The sequence below is a fragment of the Bison bison genome, unplaced genomic scaffold (assembly GCF_000754665.1).
Source record: "Bison bison bison isolate TAMUID 2011002044 unplaced genomic scaffold, Bison_UMD1.0 scf7180017864145, whole genome shotgun sequence".
Lineage (NCBI taxonomy): Eukaryota > Metazoa > Chordata > Mammalia > Artiodactyla > Bovidae > Bison > Bison bison.
The window spans coordinates 7,573,804-7,596,090 of NW_011494717.1; the positions used below are offsets into that span (position 1 = coordinate 7,573,804).

The window sequence follows — 22,287 nt, forward strand, 5'->3', positions numbered from 1 at the left end:
TCCCTACTACACACACACACACACACACATATATACACACACAAGTAATCTGCCCCAAATGTCCATAGTGCTGAGGATGAAAATGTGGTTGAGGGTGAGAGCATTATGAGGTCCTAAAGAGAGTGGCCTGCCCAGGGCCTCTCTTCCCAAATGGTGAGCTGCTATGGAAGGAAGTGGGGGCCACCACTAGCTTCAGATCAGGTTAGAAACTTCAAGGGGCCAAGAATAAACTCTGAGACTCTTCTGCACATTTGGGAACTGTCCGGGGGCAGCTATAGGCCTGAGAGTCTCCTGGATTCTCGCTTGGTTTCCTGAGATCTGAGCTGGTAAAATATAGGAGCTGAAATTTGAAATACGAAAGCAGTGGATAAATATTGAATATTATATATAAGTTAATATGAAATATATAGTAATAAAAGCATGGAAGGATTTAGAGTTAGCCAGCTTTGAAGAGCAATAATGAGTTGGCATGGGTTCTTATTAAAGATACCACTTTAATGGCTGAGTAATATTCCATTGTATACATATACCACATCTTCTTTACCCATTCCTCTGTCAAAGGACATTTAGTTTGCTTCATGTCTTGGCTATTGTAAACAGTGCTGCAGTGAACACTGGGGTGCATTTACCCTTTCGGATCATGTTTTTCTCTGGATATATGCCCAGGAGTGGGACTGCAGGGTCATACAGTAGTTCTATTTTTAGCTTTTTAAGGAACCTCCATACTGTTCTCCATAGTGGCTGAATTAAAAGTACCACTTTAGCTGCAGGTAACTGTCTTTCTGCATTGTCTATAATTTTATAAAGAATGCTTCTATATTTCTTTCTTCTCTTTTTTTAAGCATTGGGCAATCTACACTGCACCGCCAAATGGGAGTAATTCTACTTGCCAAATTATGATTAGCAGCAAATGGAGAAGAGTGCAAAGGAGTCTCCCATACTCTTTATAATATGATTCTTTGGCTGAAATTAAACAGATATTCATTTCAGTTAAGGATGCCAAGCCAGGAAGCTCCCTACCTTGGCACTGCTGTTAATTTGGAACATCAGAACCAGCCTGAAGTCAGCTATAAAACCCTAGAGATTGGTATGGCATCAGGATGCATGGAAACGCCGACAGATGCTCTCCAAGTGGAGGGTCATGGATTCAATCGCACGCCAAGTGAGGATGCCGAGTGAGGTCTCACGGAAATAAGAGTGTAGGGAACCTTTCTTCTGCGGGAGGCATCCCAGAATCCCAGAGAGGGATCATGGAAGAAGTTGATGTTGTTTTCTTAGGATGCTTTATTTTGTCTAGAGAAGTGGAAGGGAGAAGGTTGGTATGATAAACCCGGGGGAAGGAGTTGGTTAGAGGGCCCAGGAAATGCATGGAAAGTCAGAGGGTTTCAAAGTCACAAAAGGAAACATCAGTCAAATGAACCCAAGAGGATTTCCATAGACCCTTCTTGGTTCATAGCCTTTCCCCAAATACACCGATTGGTATCAGTGATGAAAGGATCAAAGAATTGTGGACTGGAAATCTATAGATGAGAAAATTGAGGTTTGTAAAGGTTACATACATGGTGAGACAGAAAAGACTCCTTATTTAACTCCTTCCTTTGTTGAGGTGACATCAGTGGGGGTGGGGTTCAGCAGGTTGGACAAGAAGACAAAAGTCCATCTTTCAGAGCTGTCTACACTCTGCCGTACTGAAATTTTCCTTTACAAGGTTGCTACCTTATTGTCAAATCCTTGTCTTAATTGCCTTATTAATTTTCTCCTTGAAACTTTCTGGTTTTTCATGAGAACCCACAATCCTACCTCCTCTTTATTCTTTTTGTCTACAATGGATTTTGCCGTGTTTATGGGTTAAACTCTAATTTTATGTTGCTAGCCCTGTTTCTCCACTAAATTTCCAGCAGCGTAACCCCAAGTATCTAATAGACCAAACGAAAAGCTTGACTGTCTGCCTACTTTTTGCAGCTCGGTATGTACACCATCAGATCCAAGTCCCTTTCCTGTATCTCACATCATCTTCCCGGTTCAATTTTTTCTAAGTCAATTTCCCAGGCTCTTGGGCTCAAAACCTAGAAGTTACCTTCTTTTCTGTTGATGAGACCCAGACTGTAGTATTCTGGGGGGTAGATATTATGTCCTAGGCTACTGGAGGGCGAACTTCTCCAGCTTGGTGTGTAGAAACCTTTTCCAGAGGCTCTGGTATATATTTTTCATATATTGTATGCATTCTGATCATGAGAACAAAAGATATAAATATAGTATAGGAGGAAAATAAACCAAGTAGGTAAGGCAACCTTTCAGCTTGTGATTGATGCCAGTGATGAAAAATATTGGGGGTGCTGCAAAGAGCCAAAGCTATTACCCTAATATTTTCAGGCTATAAGCTCTCTCTGTTTAAGGAGTTTGGGGGAAATGAAATGTAAGTACCTATTTTTCAATATTGCTATGACATTTTCTTTTGGAGAAAACAAACAAAAAACCCCAACAAGCTACCAGGTGCCTAAAGTAAGTACAGGAGCCAAGACTGGTGAATGTGACCATGTTTGAAGACTTTCATGAGGCCATCTATGGGAAGATGTACAAAGAGTGGGACTGGGAACCAGGCTAAGGGTTTGGGGCATGGTCAGAGTTCAGCACCTTGGTCTTTGTTTACCAAAATCCATTAGTGCAGCTGGCCAACTTGGAAGGGAGGGCAGCAATAGTGCCTAAGGCTCTGGTTATCACTGACCTGGCTTGTGTTTCTGAATATAGGGCATCATGCCAACCATGAAATAATGTTCATACTATTTGAGGGTGGTATTTGCGTAGGATTTCTCTTTTGATCCTCCAAAAGGCCAAGCTCACCCACTGCTCAAATGAACATATGTAATAAGACATTGCTTGAAGATTAAATAAATAAATGGCAATCCTTTGCCTGTCAGGAAGCAGAAGACTCGGGCTTCTGTTGCAGAATATAGTGGGGCCAAGGAATTCCAGCAAATTTTTTAAGAGGCATGTGAATGACTTTTCAGTGAAACTGCGTTCAAAGATGAAGTGAACCAAGAGGGAAACCGACCCACGAACACATCAAGGGGTTCACCAATAATCTCTTTAATGGACAATGAGGAGGGTTTTATTTGTTGCTGTTTAGCCTTTTTTTGGTAAGTACTTTCTCTTAAACTTACAAAGTTAACATTCATGAGGTTTGTCCTGGCAGAATCACAGGTCAACCATGGCTGTATTTGGTGAAGCCATGGTCAGAGAAGGGGGCTTCTGAGAGCTAGCCCACACCATGCTTTCTCTGGTTTAGTTATGTGGGGGTGGTTGTCTGGTTCTGGAAATCAGAAAGGGCCTGGGGCAAGATCCAATTGATATCCCAACTGTCTGAAGTAGAGGCATGTTCTCTTAGTGAAATCCCCAAGATCCTCTAATTACATAATTTTCAGATTACCACCTATGTAACTCTCCTGATCACTACTCTTCGAATTGGGATCAAGGTCACCCTTGTCCCCTATCCTTATGCATTACTGTCTACAGTCTTTAACTCTGATGCTGATCTGTATATAAAAAGTAATGATCTTCTAATAGAAGGAGCTGGAGAAATGTTTAAAGGAATACACGCTACATGAGTAAAGTGAACTGTTGCCTTGGATAGCTCATTTTATCTGGCATTAGCAATGCAGCAGTGAAATTTTATGGAATGCTGAGAAAAATGGACCCTTAAGGTGTCCCTAGAATAAATCTGTACACTGAAATCCCTCCAGAGTATGACTGGGAGACTGTTTGACCTTGAGGGAGTAGTCCACAGTTCAAGGCCACTATCAAAGCAGGGTTTTCACCAGTCTGCTACTACTTTAGTGTACCCCTCTGTACCACACTTCTGGTTATGGGCACTGGGTTCTTACTAAGCAATGCTCAAAGTATTTTCAATGGATACAAACAACTACAGGTATCCTGAATTTTAAAGATTATTTGTGCTTAAAAAAGAGAGGATGCTCTTACTCCACATAATCTATCTGTTCTTTAGAGAGAAATAGTAAGAGAGTTAATAAAAATACTAATGTATTGGCTTGTTCTTCCTATTCTTTTGGTAATGCTGAAAATTGTTTTTCTGATTCTTTTTATAAAGGACATTTCTGAACCATCATTTAGTCCCTTGGATAGATCTACCTATTATACGGAAGTACCTTGAGCAAAATTACTGCTTAGGTTCTTGAGCCAGTTATGTCCCTTACAAAAAAACCTATAAATTTACACAGTTTTTAAGTCAATATCTTATACATTTGGTTAATACAAGCTTTCATTCAGCAACTATTTATTGAGTATCTGCCATGGGGCAGGCGCTGGGCTAGTGGCTAGGGGATGCGGTAGTGAAAAAGGCAGACAAGGCCCTTTAATTATGGTCTGACGATTATCATCGGCCTGATTAACCCTGACTCAACCGATATAATCTAATTCCTGGGTCTGTTAAACTGTAGGGTATATCATGGGTCGAACAGTCACTCAGTGAAGTCTTATCTAAAACAGCCAGGCAGTTCTACCCTTAATTACAAACCTAAGATCTGAGAAAAAAGAAGGGGGAGGAGGAAGGAAGGGGGAGAGGAAAGACAGAATTATCAGCTGAGGTACTAATGTCACAAAAGTACTGGAAAAGTGGAGGAGGCTGAAGGTAGAACCACAGCCCCCAAATCACAGTTAAGGTCAGTTATCATCCATTTCCCTCAAATTCCCCAAAAACTAAAATAATCCCTGAAAGGGAAGAAGGTAAATAGTATAAAGAGTTCTCTATAATGGATTTACAGAGCCAGTGTGGGGAAGGATGTCTAGTAAATTCTTCATTTAAAAAATCTTATAATTATTTTACAACCCATACAGGGTAATGCATTTTGATAGAGAAGAAATTAAGCTCTACCAGTCTGAACCTGGGAGGAAGAAAGGTTGACGACTTAGTTCTGTGGTAAATACCTTTTGGTGCTTTGATCAATAATGATACAGATTAAAGCAGATGCCTGAGTTCTAAAGCTGTATGGTCTTCCCAGCTGTACATGTTACAAATATTGGTGAACTAGGAAAAGCCAGTCCATTCAAATTTGTACCTCACTGAGAAGGCAATGGCAACCCACTCCAGTACCCTTGCCTGGAAAATCCCATGGACGGAGGAGCCTGGTAGGCTGCTGTCTATGGGGTTGCACAGAGTCGGACACGACTGAAGCGACTTAGCCGCAGCAGTAGCTAAGTCTTAGGTGGGTCCAGTTTAAAGCTGTGATGCAGACAGAGGAAATTTCTACCTGTATGCACAAAGCAGGATGTCTTATCTCACATCACAGTGGAGAAGGATGAGGGAAAAACAATTTGTACCAATTCATGCTCTGGACAGTCCCCTGGGACAGTGAGGACTACACTGTGAGCTCAGGACCTCAGCGACCAAGAACTCCCAACACACGTACACAAGTGGCTTGTTCACGGCAGGCTCCAGAGATCTGGGTCTAGCTTCTCATTTTGCCAGTCTCAAGGAGAGTATGATCTCACACACGATCAAAGGTCACTGGAATGAACACGTTGTTATTTAATCCCCTGTCGGCTCAAGGTCAGCTTTAAATTGACCTGAGAAGTAATATGCCAGAAGTGATCATTTCTGATTCTTGGACTACACAGTAATCCATAAAATTTTTTAAAAATGAAGTGTCTCTTGGAAGCCCTTACTGCTGCCATTAAAATAAATATCCACCATGTTTGTCCTCCTCTGAATGGTGTTCTCAGTAAGTTATGGGGTGTTCTTGATCACATACTTTGCTGGCACATTCAGAGCGGGCTCAGGAGATGCTAGTCTGGGTGGACGGTTGGAAGAAGTTCCCAGCAAACAGTTTCAGCTATAAAGCACATCCCTGGGCATTACCAGCACCTGCTTTTCTAATTCTTCTAAACAAAACTGGAGGATCATCAGTTCAGTTCAATTCAGTTACTCAGTTGTGTCTGACTCTTTGAGATGCCATGGACTGCAGTATGCCAGGCCTCCCTGTCCATCACCAACTCCCAGAGTTTACTCAAACTCATGTCCGTTGAGTTGGTGATGCCATCCAAACATCTCATCCTCTGTCATCCCCTTCTCCTCTTGTCTTCAGTCTTTTCCAACATCAGGGTCTTTTTCAATGAGTCAGCTCTTCCCATCAGGTGGCCAAAATATTGGAGTTTCAGCTTCAGCATCAGTCCTTTTGATGAATATTCAGGATTGATTTCCTTTAGGATGGACTGGTTGGATCTCCTTGCTGTCCAAGGGACTCCTAAGAGTCTTCTCCAACGCCACAGTTCAAAAGCATCAATTCTTCGGCGCTCAGCTTTCTTTATAGTCCAACTCTCACATCCATACATGACTACTGGGAAAACCATTGCTTTGACTAAATGGACCTTTGTTGGCAATGTAATGTCTCTGCTTTTTAATACGCTGTCTAGGTTGGTCATAACTTTCCTTCCAAGGAGCATCTTTAAATTTCATGGCTGCAGTCACCATCTGCACTGATTTTGGAGACCAAGAAAAAAAACATCTCTCACTGTTTCCATTGTTTCCCCATCTATTTGCCATGAAGTGATGGGACTGGATGCCATTATTTGAATGTTGAGTATTAAGCCAACTTTTTCACTCTCTTCTTTCACTTTCATCAAGAGGCTCTTTAGTTCTTCACTTTCTGGCATAAGGGTGGTGTCATCTGCATATCTGAGGTTACTGATATTTCTCCCAGCAATCTTGATTCCAGCTTGTGCTTCATCCAGCCCAGCATTTCTCATGATGTACTCTGCATAGAAGTTAAATAAGCAGGGTGACAATATACAGCCTTCACGTACTCCCTTCCTGATTTGAAACCAGTCTGTTGTTCAATGTCCAGTTCTAACTATTGCTTCCTCACATGCATACAGATTTCTCAGGAGGCAGGTCAGGTGGTCTGGTATTGCAAACTCTTTAAGGATTTTCCAGTTTGTTTTGATCCACACAAGCAAAGGCTTTGGCATAGTCAATAAAGCAGAAGTAGATGTTTTTCTGGAACTCTCTTGCTTTTTCGATGATCCAGCGGATGTTGGCAATTTGATCTCTGGTTCCTCTGCCTTTTCTAAATCCAGCTTGAACATCTGGAAGTTTATAGTTCACGTACTGTTGAAGCCTGGCTTGGAGAATTTTGAGCATTACTTTGCTAGTGTGTGAGATGAGTGCAACTGTGCGGTAGTTGGAGCATTCTTTGGCATTGCCTTTCTTTGGGATTGGAATGAAAACTGACCTTTTCCATTCCTGTGGCCACTGCTGAGTTTTCCAAATTTGCTGGCATATTGAGTGCAGCACTTACACAGCATCATCTTTTAGGATTTGAAATTACTCAACTGGAATTCCATCACCTCCACTAGCTTTGTTCATAGATGCTTCCTAAAGCCTTGACTTCGCATTCCAGGATGTCTGGCTATAGGTGAGTGATCACACCATCATGATTATCTGGGTCATGAAGATCTTTTTTGTGTAGTTCTTTTATGTATTCTTGCCACCTCTTCTTAATATCTTCAGTTTCTATTAGGTCCATATCATTTCTGTCGTTTATTGTGCCCATCTTTGCATGAACTGTTCCCTTGGTATCTCTAATTTTCTTAAAGAGATCTCTAATCTTTCCCATTCTATTGTTTGTTATTGTAGGATCATACTTCCCTGAAATTAAGTGTGGTCATATGTCTTGCTTTGACCAATGGAACAGAGTGGAAGTGATATGTGTCACTTCTTGGGAAAAGCATTTAAGGGCTGGGCTTGACCTTCCATCCTGATCATTTACTGCTTTGCCCATGTGAATGTTCCCAGTGATACAAAGGTGCCATAGGATGAAAGTAATGCATGATGTGTAAGTGAGGAAAACACAAAACAAATAAAGCAAAGACAAAAACAAGATTTTGTTACTTTAAAGCTATTGAGATGTATGGGCTTGTTGCCTACTCTGACTTCATCTTTGTCTTCTTTCCCTCTTTTTGACAGTCTCCTTTTCTCTTTTCTTGCCTCCTCCCCTCATTACTCACCTCTTCCATCCTTTCCCTATGATTCCATTGCTCTCTTAACTGGAAATAATAGTAAATATAATGTTTCATATTCATATTCTTAATTTAAAACATGGATAAATTTGCTTTTTGAATAAGAAATGAGGATATTTGAATAAGAAATGAGTACACTGAATGACATATTTCACTTAAAAAAAAAAAGCCTTGAGGTTAAATTAAAAATCAGGTTTAGCTTGTATAAAAAAATGTATGCTTTGAAAACCTGACTATATTATATAAACATATGGTGTTACCATTGTTGATATACCCTCGGTTGATTCCAATGTGGGTTAGTGGCTATCAGGAAAAATAAAAACAAACATAAACCCTCCCTAAACACCAAGCAGCTCAGAAAAACCAGAGATCCCACTGGAGTAGTTCTGAACAGGAAATCACTTACAGCATGATCAACCACTTAGCTTTCATTGGTAACTTTGTTAAGAAGGCTGCTGGAGCTGGAACACCGAGAAGACTATTTAAGACTAAAGAACATCTAAAGTTATCAAAGGAACTTTGATGCACATCTTCATGCAATGCACAGTCATTCACAACATAGTATTCAGCCCCGAGGTCACCCCCACCATCCTGAAAGTTTTTTCAAGCAATTAAAGTCACCCTAATCATGAAGCGGCAGAGAACATAAGTGCAATTATAGCCTGGCTAATCATGCATATTTAAATAAACACAATAGATGTGTACTCTGAAGACAAATTCAACAAGCTCTGGTTTCAAATAAGAACATGCACTATTAGGTAAACATGACGAGGGCTTTCAGGCCATTTGACAACACCAGGGAGAGAACTGATGAGGGCTGTACACAAGACCAACTGCAGGAATGATATGGATGCAGGGAGGAGAGGAGAAAGTAGGCAACAGTTACATGAGAAAAAGAAGAACATGCAAAGGAAGCAAGAGGTGGAGAATTCTGAAGTTCACTTACTGCCTGTTTTTGCTCTTCCTCCTAGAGGTGGTGAAGATGAAAAAAACAGTAGAGGGAAAAAAGGAGAGAAATTAATGCCCATCACCACCAACATCTGGAAAAAAGTGACAGAACAGGGCAAACCAGGTCAGCCCCTGGGTTCAGAGACCCAAGAGCCTGACCACCATCAGAGCGTCATCAGGTGGACAGTGCAAATGGCAAGTTTATGCCACATCCAGTTCTTTAAATGCTAACTTCTAGAGTTAGAAGGAAAGAACCTCATAAAGCCTCTAGTCCAACTTCCCCTTTTATACACAAAAAAGACCTGACTTGCCCAGGGTTACATCACTATTTGAGGTGAACTGAAAGAAGCAGCTCAACCATGACTCAAAAGCTCAATGATCATTCTGTTTCACCATTCACAATATTCACATGTGTTTAGATACACATCTCTATGCCAGTGGTTCTCAAAGTGCAGAATACAGACCAAGCAGCAGCAGCATCACCTGGAAACTTGTCAGAGATGCGTGCTTTGCCCCGTATCCCCCTAGACCAATAGAATCAAAATCCTTGGGGGCGAGGGCAGCACTGTTTCATGAGCCCTTCAGCGGATTCTGAATCCTGCTAGTTTGAGAACTAGTGCTCTTAAGAACTTCCCAGACACTAGAGATTCCATCTGACCACAGACTCTTTTATTTGGTCTCCTCTCTTCCACGTGTGGAGCTTTTGGTCACTTTGTGGTCCTTCTCAAGGATGCACATGCATCCCCTTCCCTTCCCCCTCTAAACTGGAAACTGCTTCAAGGTGCTAAGAGGCTTTTCAAAGAGAGTTCTTGACCTGGCTGTCTCATTACTCCAACACAGGTTCGTTTACTCCTCCCTATGCATGAAGTACTAGAAACATGAAGGTAAGGTATGGTCTCTGTCTCTTAGAGCCTTACAGTGATGGTACTCAGAGAAGGCCTTTCCTAACCCTTAGCTCTCAGAAGGCTGCTGTAGACACTGAAGAACGAAGCACAGCGAGGAGGAGATAAACACTTCTGAGTTCCTCTCTCTTCAGTCTTGTGCTTCTAAGTTACTCTGTCTTTTAATGGGTCTCTTCGCTTCCTTTTTCTGTGCCTCATGATGGGTAACTGTGGTCATGACACCTCTGCTCTTTGCTCAAATACACAAATCTAAAAGCTGTTGCAATAGTTCCATTTAAATTGGATCCATCCGTGCAGACTGTCTTTACTAAATATGTGTGTAGGAAGTCTTGGGAATAGATAAGTGATTCTCAGTCTGCAGATCTGGGAGCAATGGTGAGAATGAATTCAGTAAAGACAAGGAATTATAAAAGGGAGAGGAACAGTAAGAATCTGGAGAGAGTCATTTTATTCCTGCAAGGGAGAGACATGCACTGGAAATTATATGAGCACCAACAATCTCTTGAGGAAACTCCAGTTCAGCACCGGAAGATATTCTTCGTTATCAAAGCCCCAGCTGCTAGATGCCTGGCCAAACCTAGAACCACAAGCACCCAGGCAAAGAGGGGCCTGAGTGTTAGCTGAGTTCACCTGAAGAAGTTAGCATCTTCCAGCTTTTGCATCTGGTATGCATGGCTCCAGTTAGAAGGGGTTAGAGTTTTACAGTTGGGTAACGTCCTTCCTGCCTAGTCAGGCTTCCCTGTGAGGCAGCACACTTTTCTCCCATTCATCCGGCAAGGCAAACAGCCACAGAAGAGTTATTAAACAATTCAAAATGTGTTTACTGCTGGCATTAAATGTTGAAATGGAAATTTGCAGGGGAGGGACAGAGCAATCCTGACAAGTTGGAATTGCATCTGAGATCAAAAGACCAGTATATAATGTCTTAGAACTGCTTCTAAGATACCTTATTCTCATTGCTTTCTCCAGGCTGGGTATTGAAGACAACATCACCGTGGCTCAACAAAATAGGGAAGTTCAGAAAGCAAAGTTTCATGTTTGCACATTTGTGACTCTGCTCTATAAAATTTATCTAACGACATAAGATCGTGATAATTTGCAGTAGATGTATGCCAGGTTAGGATGGGCTGAGTAGACAGGGCAGTGTTTCTAGGACTCAGAGAGCCCCCATGTGCATTGGGATTGGCAGAGACTTTGGTTAAGTGTTACTTAGGATGCTGTTTAATCCAAATTCACCAAAGTTAATCAGATAAAGGCTCTGTCAACATAATAAACAGGTCAGATATAAAGTCTTAGAACCTTCTTGTTATCAATTAGTTGGGGTCCGTAAAGATTGACTGATGACAAGTCAGGCATAGGAGCCAAGTTGATTTAAAGGGGAGTAACAATGCCTTAATTATAAAGTACAAATCTAGGATTGCTCCAGTTACCTGAAAATATGGGAGACCCATCCATGTGGGGGATATCTGGCTCAGTGGCCAGAGGAATGCCACAGCCATTGTAGTCATTGCCATCTATATTTTAAAAATTCATATTCCAAATCTCATTTGCAAATGAGGTTAAAATTTTAAACCACAGAATTCATTTGGTAAATGTATTTCAAAAGCAATATTGGAAAAATGGAAAAAGGGGCAGAAAAATATTGGGAACATGATTTAGAAACAAACACCAACATCCAACTATTTCTGGATCAAATAGGAAGTTTGAGGTAGAGGTTCTCCATATAGACTCATTCATCGAGGGAAAAAACGTAAAGAAAAGATACATTCTGAAACATGGGTACTTTAGTGTCAGTCTGTATTACGTCATTTGGAAAAAAAACAACAATAAGGAGGTGCCTGATACTCCCTGGAGACAGGGACTGAGTCTTAGTCACCATTATATACCACATAGCTGAACAGGACTCTTAGGAACTCAATACGTTTCTGCTAAATAAATGGTTTTTACCCTGCCTTATCCCCCCTCCCCCAAATTTACGATTTTTGCTGAATGAATTAACAAACAATGGTGACACTTCACATGTACGCTTCTTCAAATTATCAATTTTCAGATAAACAGACACAGATATAGTATTTCCCTGGAACAATAAAATTAAAGAATTCCATGTGAAATAGAAACTTACTGTGTGGTATATTTTAATTCATGAGTATCCCAGATCATATGGCTCAACTGTCCATCTGACTACCTACAGCTGTTTTATGAGGGCACTAAATGCGGGCGGACTGAACATCAATGAAAGCAAGACAGTCCTTTGAAACTAAAATTAGAATTCTGAAGGGTACTTTTACTATTTGTTGGTAAATGTGGTTTTCATAGTAGGAAAACATCTTTGAGATTTTAATAGAAGTCAATGATTCCTATGCATAACCTTTTAGGAGTGCATATAATACACAAATTAAGATTATGCTATAACCCTTTTAGGAAGCTGGACACACAAGGTCTGAGATTTTCAACTGTGACTTTTAATCGATGGATTAAAAAAGATGACATTCCTGGTTTATGTTTTCAAATCCTTTCTCCCTTTTTGAATGACCACAGCCCGTCAGATGGATAATGATAAGACATTTAAGAACCTGGGAGGGGATCCTACAAAACAGAGCAGTGAGGTCCTGCTTATTTTACTGAAATTGTAATTAAAAGACAACAGCTGGAAATACAAAGAAACGGAGGGTTTGGGAACAGAGTTGCAGGTATCAGCTCCCTCTGCTTAGGGGTACATAGCAAGGTCAGGGTAATGTACACGGGACCAGGGCCAGGAACTCTGAGGAACACGAAGGCCCATCAGCTGACGGGAAAGCTTTCTGTGATACTTAGGGAAAATGCATTCTGACTTCCCTTCAGTTTGCATAAACATTTTTGCCTTTTACAAAAATCACCCTGGGGTACCTTCCCATTTATGTTCTGGGTAATATCTGAGAACATTTTTCTGAAAGGGAGGTAAATCCCCCATAATCTCCTGTCCTTTGGGTGGACTAACCCCACAACGGTAGAGCTTTCACAGACCTGTGTAGCTCCAGATGTTGCACCGGCCCAATGTGTTTAAGTTCGCCCCTGCTCTCTTGAGTGGGTGACTGGGTTGCTTAGTTGGGTATTTGACAGCTATTTGATGGATCTGGGCCAGGTTGTAGGCATAAGGTTTTCTTTGAACAAGACCCATTTAGACAATTTCTCAGGAGAAATCCTGCTAACAGGGTTAATGTAGAAACATGTCTCCAAATACCCTAATACCCAGGACCAAAGCTAGAAAAAACTTAGCTCAAGACTAAAAGAAATGATTCTCAAGCAAGCCAAAAGTCAGTTCAAAACACAAACACTCCATTTACCCAAGCTGCTAATACCACGAGCTTTATTATTAAAGGACAGGCTGATGATGAAGTTGAAGAAAAGTCTTTCAGCTGACCTGTTCCTGGATTTCCCCTCCAAGTCCAGACCCTTGTCACTCCAGGCCTGAATGATTTCACTTTGTGACCCCATGGCCTGTAGCCTACCAGGGTCCTCTGTCCATGGGATTTTCCAGGCAATAGTCCTAGAGTGGATTGTCATTTCCTTCTCCAGGGGATGGGATCTTCCCAACCCAGGGATTGAACCTGGGTCTCCCACATTGTAGACAGATGCTTTACCGTCTGAGCCACCAGGGAAGCCAATGATTTCACTAGCCTCCTATTATCCTTTAGTTTCTCCTCTTACTGACCTGCTGTGTACATTTTCCTAAAGTATTGTTTTCAAAGCCTTTAATGACTTCACCTTATCACAGGATTAAATCCACCCCGTTAGCCTGGCTTCTGAGGTACTACACACTGGGATTTCCATTCTGGCTTCTAACTGTGACATACCATGAAATACAATGGTTTCAGAGTATAGACAGAAACACAGTAGGAATTTACAGCATAAACAAATGTATCCTGGTATTGCTGCTATAGGGCTGGTAAATATTTCCACTCAGTGCCAGGCAAGCTGTCCAGGTGAGGACATTTAAATGCCAAGCATGCCTTTGCTCTAGGGTATGGGTGCTGTAATATCTTTTTCAATAAAAAGTAGTGAGGACTGAAATTATTCTATATTTTGTCAAGCCCCAATATACCAAACCTAGAGCTATCTGCTATTTTATTGCTCCTAATAGAGCAAAATTATCAATTAGAGTTGGTTTGATTAGGTTGGTTTGACTCCCATGGACGGAGGAGCCTGGTAGGCTGCAGTCCGTGGGGTCGCTAAAGGGTCGGACACGACTGAGCGATTTTACTTTCACTTTTCACTTTCATGCATTGGAGAAGGAAATGGCAACCCACTCTAGTGTTCTTGCCTGGAGAATCCCAGGGACGGGGGAGCCTGGTGGGCTGCGGTCTCTGGGGTCACACAGAGTTGGACATAACTGAAATGACTTACCAGTAGCAGCAGCCTCTATAATAGCCTCTTAATAAGCTATTTTAATAGCTTATTAAAATAGCACACAATATTTGGTAAGTAAGCAAGTACACTATTTGAAGCTTTGTCTGAAAAGAAACTTTATATAATTGAGAAATACTCATTTATATATAGCTAATATCTTATTTATAAACATTCTTATTTATTCATAAAAGCACATCATTCTGGTTCTGGTTACTAATTTTTTGTAATTGGGCTTTAAATAGTTAACCCTTTAGCCTCATCCTGTTCTGACATCACAGGGAAGGCAGAAGCTGAGCTGGGGGTGAAGATGGATAAGAAGAACTGAGGTGGGAGGAGGAGCCCAGCCGCTGGTCTTACCTTCAGTAGCTTCATCAGCCCTTCCAGCTGGACCATCAGCTCCCTCCTGCTCTCCTGCAATGCTGACATCCTCTGCTCCAGTTCATCTTTCCTCTGCCTGTCAGAAAGGAAACGTTCATGAGAAATGAAGAGATGAAGCTCTGATACTGGACATATAAAATGGTGATATATCTGTTTTGCCCACTTTATTGCTATGAGAATAGCATGTAAAACTGCCTTCGAAAGTATACATTGCTGTAGAGCAAAAGAGTATTGTTAATATTATTAAAGTCATTTTTAAAATTCTTCAGGAAGTCAAATACTTTATACAAATTAGTTCAAATTTAAATTAACAGTGGAGAAAAATATGTGAAAACTGCTCAGATAAGATGGGATTCAGTTGTCAGTGCTCCCAGAACCACCCATCAGGCTCAGAAAGTGTGACAGAGTTGAGGATGACTCTGTCTCAGAGAACCTGGTTTCCCTGAGGACAGATTTCATGCCATCAAGTCTAGGTCGACCTGTCCAAACCCAAACTTAAGACTTTCCTTCTTAAATGGTTCTCTTTCTCAATTTCCCCATCTCTCCTACTTTTTCTTCTAAGCTTTTATGGCTGAAAAACTTGATCCTCTTTGATACTTTCCCGTTCATTTCCTAGATTTCATCAGGCACCCAATTCAGATGATTCCTGAATATCACGTGTCTATCTTTCTATTCCTGCTTCTCGGACTTTATCCAAGTATGCTTCATCTCACACATGCAATGCTCTCCTAGCTTGACTAATCCTAATTTCATCTATGATGACTGGGAAAAAGCACTGGAATATAAATCAAGAGATTGAGGCCCACCATTTTACTCACTATGCAACCTTAGACAAGTCACTTAACCTGTCTGAGTCTCAGTTTTCTCTTCTCTAAAATGGAACTAATAACAAATTACTAACAGTAAAATTTTAAAAAGCTTTTTTGATGTGGATCATTTTTAAAGTTTTTATTGAATTTGTTACAATATTGCTGCTGTTTTATGTTTTAATTTTTGGGTGGTGAGGCTTGCGGGATCTGATCTCCCCAACCAGGGATTGCACCCACACTCCCTGCATTAGAAGCTGAAGTCTTAATCACTGGACCACCAGGAAGTCCCTACAGCAGCACTATCTTGAAGATCAAGTAAGATGATGGACATGAAAGCATTCTGTGGCCTTTACAATGCTACTCAAAGGAAAGCTGTACTCCTTTCATCATCTCATGTAATAATCTGAACAGTAGAATTTCTAGCATCACTGACTGCCCTGCATAGCCATTGGCCACTAGTCTGAACTGAGATGTACTGTAAGTGTAACTTACACACTGGATTTAAAAACTTAGTGTGAATTAAAGTAAAATATCACAATAATTTTTAATGTTGATTAAATGTTGAAAAGATAATATTTTAGATTAGGCAGGTTAAATAAAAGAAGTTTTAATGACACCTATTTCCTTTTAGTTTTTCAACATGGTTGTTAGAAAAAGTTTAGTACACAGATGGCTCACACTATACTTCTATCAGAGAGAATACTGCTACAAACTCTACCTACATTTTATCCTCACTTCCTTACTGCCCTTTCTCTTCTGTGTCTGGACGTCCAGCCATGGTTCACTTTTTCCTAAGCAGATGGCATCACTTTACAACTCAGTACTCCCCTGCTCTCTTCCAAATACTATTTATTCCTTAGTGTCCATCCTAAACGTCACTCTTTTCAGGAAACTATTCCTGATTACTTCAGTGGATATCGGATCCTGCTTATTTAATCACTATAGCAACCGGTGCTCCTCTGGGGCACTTAATTTATTTTACCTTGTACTGCTGTCATTCATACCATGATGCAAAATCTTTGAGGTCAGGGGATGAGCCTTACTCATCTTTGCATAAACTGAATGATTAAGAGAATATCATGCATCCAGTGTGGACTCAATTAACATCGTGAACTTAATGAAATCATTATTTGAAGCTCTCGAAGGATTTCCAATGACCTATCACTTAAGGCTCTCAGAATCTGGTCTCAATTATCCAACTAATTTTATCTCCCATCACTGGCACTCTAAAGATTAATTCACTGGATGGCTGAAAACAAATTCTTAGCTTCAAGATTCTTTCCTCTCTCTGAAATGTGTTATATTTATTGGGGAATCTTGCTGAAGCCCAACTCTGTATCTAATCTTAAATGTTTTGTCCCACACTTCATTCAAACCATACCTACCTTTCATGGTTCAGCCCAAATTCCACCACCTTTGGGGGACAAATTGCTTCCAAATTTCTTCTAATATCCACACTACTTATCATTAACATTGTACAGTATTACTTAGTTGATTAGAAATTATTTTATGTTTTGTTTCCAAAACAAGATTATAAATTTTTAAGATAGAATCATTGTCTTCTTGTATTCATACTCCCTAAATTTCCAGCACAGGTATAAACTCAATAAAGAGTTGACTCATTCAATTTTCTAGAAAGTCTTTCTTCCCTGAACCCCCAAGACTGGATGCAGTATTCTTTCTCTGTGCTATGCAGCATCAAATAATTACAATAAAAAATGAATGAACTACAGCTATTAATTCTTGCAACTACATGGAAGGATCCTAAAGAACAATATTAAGTGGGAAAAATGTCCCAGAAGACTGTATGTTAATTTCATTTCAATAAAGCTCAAAAAGCAGAAAGCAAAACTAGACACTCTATTGTGTGAACATACAGACATATCTGAAAATACTGTTTAAAAAGCAAGGGAATGATAAAGCAAATTCTGGATAGAGGTTAGCTCTGGCGGGGAAGGCAGAAGGAAGTGAGACAAGATGGGGGCACTTACACAGATGACATGGCTTTAGCAATATGTGAATTCTCAAGTAGGGTGTGGGTTTCTGGGTGTTCATTTTAGCGTTATGTTTCATATCTTACTCATTTGTCTCATATATTATTATAATAACAAATATACCACTAAAAATAATAAAGGGGGAAAAGACAATTTTGGCAGTCAGGATTCATAACCACTAACCCTAAGGATAAAATTCTCTATCTTGTTTTATTATACTAACTGGGTATTGGCAGTTCCTGTATTCATATACATAGATCAAAACCAGAAGGATGTCAGAACCTACAAATGAATCTTGACCTTTATGCGTCGTGTGATAAACAAAAGTTTGTAATATTAATCTAGATGAATTTACCAACTTCTTTCATGGCTAGTAATTCTGAGAAATTAGTTTCTATTCCAAAATTCTAAAGAAACTCTTCTACGTTTTCTTCTAGAAGTTTTAACATTTTTGTCTCCACGTTTCATCCATCTGCCGGTGTTTTTTGTATATAAGTGTGAGAAAGAAAGCCAATATGTGTGTCCTTATGCATGAGCAATTGCTCTAGCACACTTTATTAAACTGTCCCTTTTTTTCAGTGATACAGAAGCTGCTTTTGAGATTAAATACTTTCTGATTTCTCAGAATTTAGACCTTCCTTGGACTTAGATTGAATTCCTGCTTCTTACTGCCTGATGTCACATCGCTGGATTCTGCCCTTTGTCTATTCTTCTAGGTCTACGATTTTTTCAGATCTCTCTAGCATAAAGAAGCCCTTTCAGCACTCCCAGTCCCAGCAACAGTGAAACTAAAGTATGACAGTTTTTTGCTTTTCTAGATACAAGATAGTCACCTGTGTCTGAGCTGAGGTGGAGAAAGAAAGCAGCTAGCTGTATCTTATCGGAGCTGTGCTCCGAGTCAGCAGCTTCTGTTTTCCCGTCCTTCCTGATACGACACCAACTGTGTTGATTTCCCAAATGTGCGACAGCGGACCCAGAGCCACCAAGATCTCAGCCCGACTAAATTCAGAAACTCAAATGAATTTCTTTTTTGGAGAATGGGAATCTCTGTATCTCTAAAGATTTTCTTCTTCACAGCTTAAATTCTTGATGACTTATCTATTAATGACATAAATCTAAACAGAAGGATAATTAGAAAAAAACAATCATCTCTATTCTTTAAGAGACAAAATCATGGCTGGGAAGCTAAATGATCTAAATCAAAGGAAGAACTAAGGAAAGACTTTCAACTCTGTACAAATCCAGGTGATGGCACATTAGAAATCGACCGTGGGATGCCAAAGGTTACAACCTATGCAAGAAAGAATCCACTGTTTGGGAATCCACAGGTCTGGTGAGAATCAAGTCATTCATTTAGTTTCCATAATGGCTTCACTTACGGAAGAAGGTGCACACATCTTTCTAGGACTGATAGGAAATAAGACCCTATGAATGTTGATCCCCAGGAGAAGGGCAACCCACTCCAGTACTCTTGCCTAGAGAATTCCATGGACAGACCATGGGGTCGCAAACAGCCAGACACGATGGAGCGACTAATACACACACACAACGCTGCTTGATCGTGCTCATGTCATGCTCTTCTGGAAGATGCCTTCATTCCCCTGAAAACAGCACCAAGTGTGAGCTGAAGCTGCTCTCTACCCCCATCCTGATCCCACATCCTTGGTCTCTCGCTCCTTGAAAGAGTTTATGTTGAAGTGGAAGGTACCCTTTTCTCTGTTGCTGGGAAAGATTGAAGGCAGGAGGAGAAGGGGACGACAAAGGATGAGATGGTTGGATGGCGTCACTGACTTGATGGACATGACCCTGAGCAAGCTCCGGGAATTGGTGATGGACAGGGAAGCCTGGCATGCTGCAGTCCATGGGGTCGCAAAGAGTTGGACACAACTGAGTGACTGAACTGAACTGAACTGAACTGGAAGGTACCACAGCCACAGTGTAAGGGATTCCCACTTGGTTTCACATCTCAGGGGATTTCCCGCCACGGACTCCTGATCTATGAAGTGCTAGAGAACATACTCGAAGGACGGGGAGAGCATTATTCCTTGCCAAGGGTCTCTAAAGTCAGACTAATTTCAAGATAAGAAGATGGAGTGCAGCACACTGGGCTTCTTAAAACAATCACAGAAGTATAAACACTGCTCTTCTTGGGGTGGAGCTGGAGGCTGGTGTTTACCTAGTTCTGGAATGAAGGCAGGAGATCGCAGAATGATTAATAAAGGAACTCAAACATCTGAAGCAGTAACAGAATGAGTGGAATGCTTCAGCTATTCGTTTTAACATGACTAGATGTAAGGATGAACGGATCCTATCCCACTAGTTTGGTTTCCTGAGACATGAACTCCTATCAGAGCAGGTTATGACGGGGATGGCGGTGCAGGATGCTCACTTACCTCAGGAGCCGCAGCTCGGCCAGCAGCGTGGGGTTCTGCTGGGCTTTCTCCGGGGTGGGCTGGGACGCCTGCTCGTGCTCCAGACGGAGGCGCTGAATCTCCTGCAGGATCTCTCTAGATAGACAGGGTGGGTGAAAGAGATGGCTACATGATGCTTCACAGCGGTCTCTTTCTCTCTCTTTCCTGTTACAAGTTTTTATTCCACTAGTGCTGCCTCTATCTTGTTCTGAGTGCTTCTGAACAACCAAGACGTGAAATGGACGTCATCTTAAAATACCCACACTTGATAGTTCCTCAATGAAACAACCCTTTGTGGTAGAAAAAGTCATATAAATCTTCTCCTCAAAAACTCGAAAAATCTCCACAGAAGAAAAATGACAACTAGAATACTCAGTTCCTCTCTGGGGGAAACTTGTAGCCTCTTAACGCAGGTCTAGTGCATTTTTCCCTCAAGTCTTCCTCCGTCTCGCTTCCTCTCCTGACCCCCAACCCCTACCCCGAGAGCTGATGGTGGCCCCTTCCTCCACGATGCCTGTTCTGTTCTGTCCAACCTCCCCATCCTGGTTCCTGTCTTTTCAGTGCGTGATGTTGTGTTGTTTGGGCTCCAAGCCTGTAAATGGCTTTTCTGTGAGAGACCAAACAGTCGCATGCAGCATCACGGGCCAGGACGAGATGGCGAGACAGAGCAGAGGCTCCCGGAGTAGAGTGGAGAAAGGAATGGTGAGAGGGGAACACTGGGTGGGGAAAAGAATTTCCCCGAGGGCATGTGAGCAGGGTTGTGGACGGCCAGAATGAACTGCATGCAGAGTTCAAGCACAAATTAGTGTCCAGGGCAAGACTTGGGCTGGCCTATCTTAACCGAGGTGGAATCTTCCTTTGTGGTCAAAACCCATCTAGACTGCAAGGAAAACAAGAATCAGATACTTACATGATAATCTTGGGCTTATAGACTGGCTTGACCTCTCTCTGCATTCTTACCTGTTTTTATTTTCCAGTTCTGCAATAAGCTGTCTTTGTTGTTTGTTGGCATCAAAGTTAAAGCTCAAGTCAGTGGGAGGACGGGTCTAGAGTGAGGAAGAAAGGTTTTTGGTTTTTGATTCAAATATATCCAGAGCCCCAGATGGACTGATTTTTTTTTTTTTAAACAGATTTTTGAGGTATAATCCACATACCATAAAATCCACCCATTTTAAGTGTACAATTCAATGAGTCTTAGTATATTTAAAGGTATGCAAACCAAGCACCACAGTCCAATCTTAGAACATTTTTCATCACCACGGAAAGTTCCCTCATGCCAGTTTGTAGTAAACTACGACTCCCACCCCCAACGGCAGGCAAACACTGATCTGCTTTCTGTCTACAGTTTTGCCTTTTCTATATACATATACATGGAATGATACAACATGTACTCTTTGGTTTCTGGCTCCCACTTAGTATGTTTCTGAGGTTCATCCATGTTGCTCCATGAATCAGGGTTCCTTGCTTTTTTTTTTTTTTTTACTGCTGAATAGTATTCCACTGTTTTCAGCTTTTGGTTATTACAAATGAAGCTGCTCTGAACTCTCACGTACAAATCTTTGTGTTGATGTGTGTTTTCATCCCCTTTGATTAAATACCTAAGAGTGGAACTCCTAAGTTACATGGTAACTCTGTATTTAACATATTGACAAAGTGTCAAACTGTTTCCCAAAGTGGCTGAACCATTTTACAATCCCAGCAACAGTGAAGGAGGGTTCCAACTTCGTCATATCCTTGCCAATACCTGTCATTGTCTTTTTGGTTTTAACCATCCGAGTGAACATGAAGTATCTAAACTGTGGGTTTTTTAAAAATGAGGATATAATTTACATGCTTTAAAACTTACCCTTTTAAAGTCTACATTTCAGTGGTTTGAAACTATATTCATAAGACTGTGAGCCCATCACCAGCATCTACTTTCAGGACATTTTTACCACCTCCAAAAGAAACCCACAGTCACTTCCCACATCCCTCTCCACTATCTCGTGACAACTGCTAATCTACTTTCTGTATCTATGGGTTTGCCTATTCTAGACAGTTCATACAAATGGATTCATGCAATATGTGATCTTTTAAGTATAGCTTCTTTCACTTAGCAAATGATTTCAGGGTTCATCCATGTTGTAGCATGTATCAGTATTTTATTCCTTTTTATGGTTGAATAATATTCCACCATATGGATAGCTAGTATTTTGTCCATCCATTCAACAACTGATGGGCATTTGGGGTTGTTTCCATTTCAGTGGGCTATTTTGAATAATGCTGTTATGAGCATTTGTGGACAAGTTTCTGTATAGAGACATGCTTTCATTTTGGCGGGTATATAAGAGTGAAACTACAGGGTTATATAGTAACTGTCTTTTGAGGAACTGCCAAGGCTGTTTCCTACATGGCTGCACTTTTAACGATATACAAATAATTTATATTC

At 40.9% G+C, this 22,287-nt stretch overlaps 1 protein-coding gene across 4 annotated transcripts in view; it reads right to left on the reverse strand.

Moving 5' to 3' along the window:
- DTNB (dystrobrevin, beta) overlaps positions 1 to 22,287 on the reverse strand; it is a 210,494-nt gene that overhangs the window by 25,132 nt on the left and 163,075 nt on the right. For all 4 annotated transcript variants that reach the window (XM_010840575.1, XM_010840576.1, XM_010840573.1 and 1 more), the window contains exons 12-14: positions 20,820 to 20,905; positions 19,842 to 19,955; positions 14,625 to 14,721 (exon numbers count right to left, since the gene is read on the reverse strand). In XM_010840575.1, the coding sequence (XP_010838877.1) occupies positions 14,625 to 14,721; positions 19,842 to 19,955; positions 20,820 to 20,905 (297 nt within the window). The remainder of the gene's footprint in view (positions 1 to 14,624; positions 14,722 to 19,841; positions 19,956 to 20,819; positions 20,906 to 22,287) is intronic.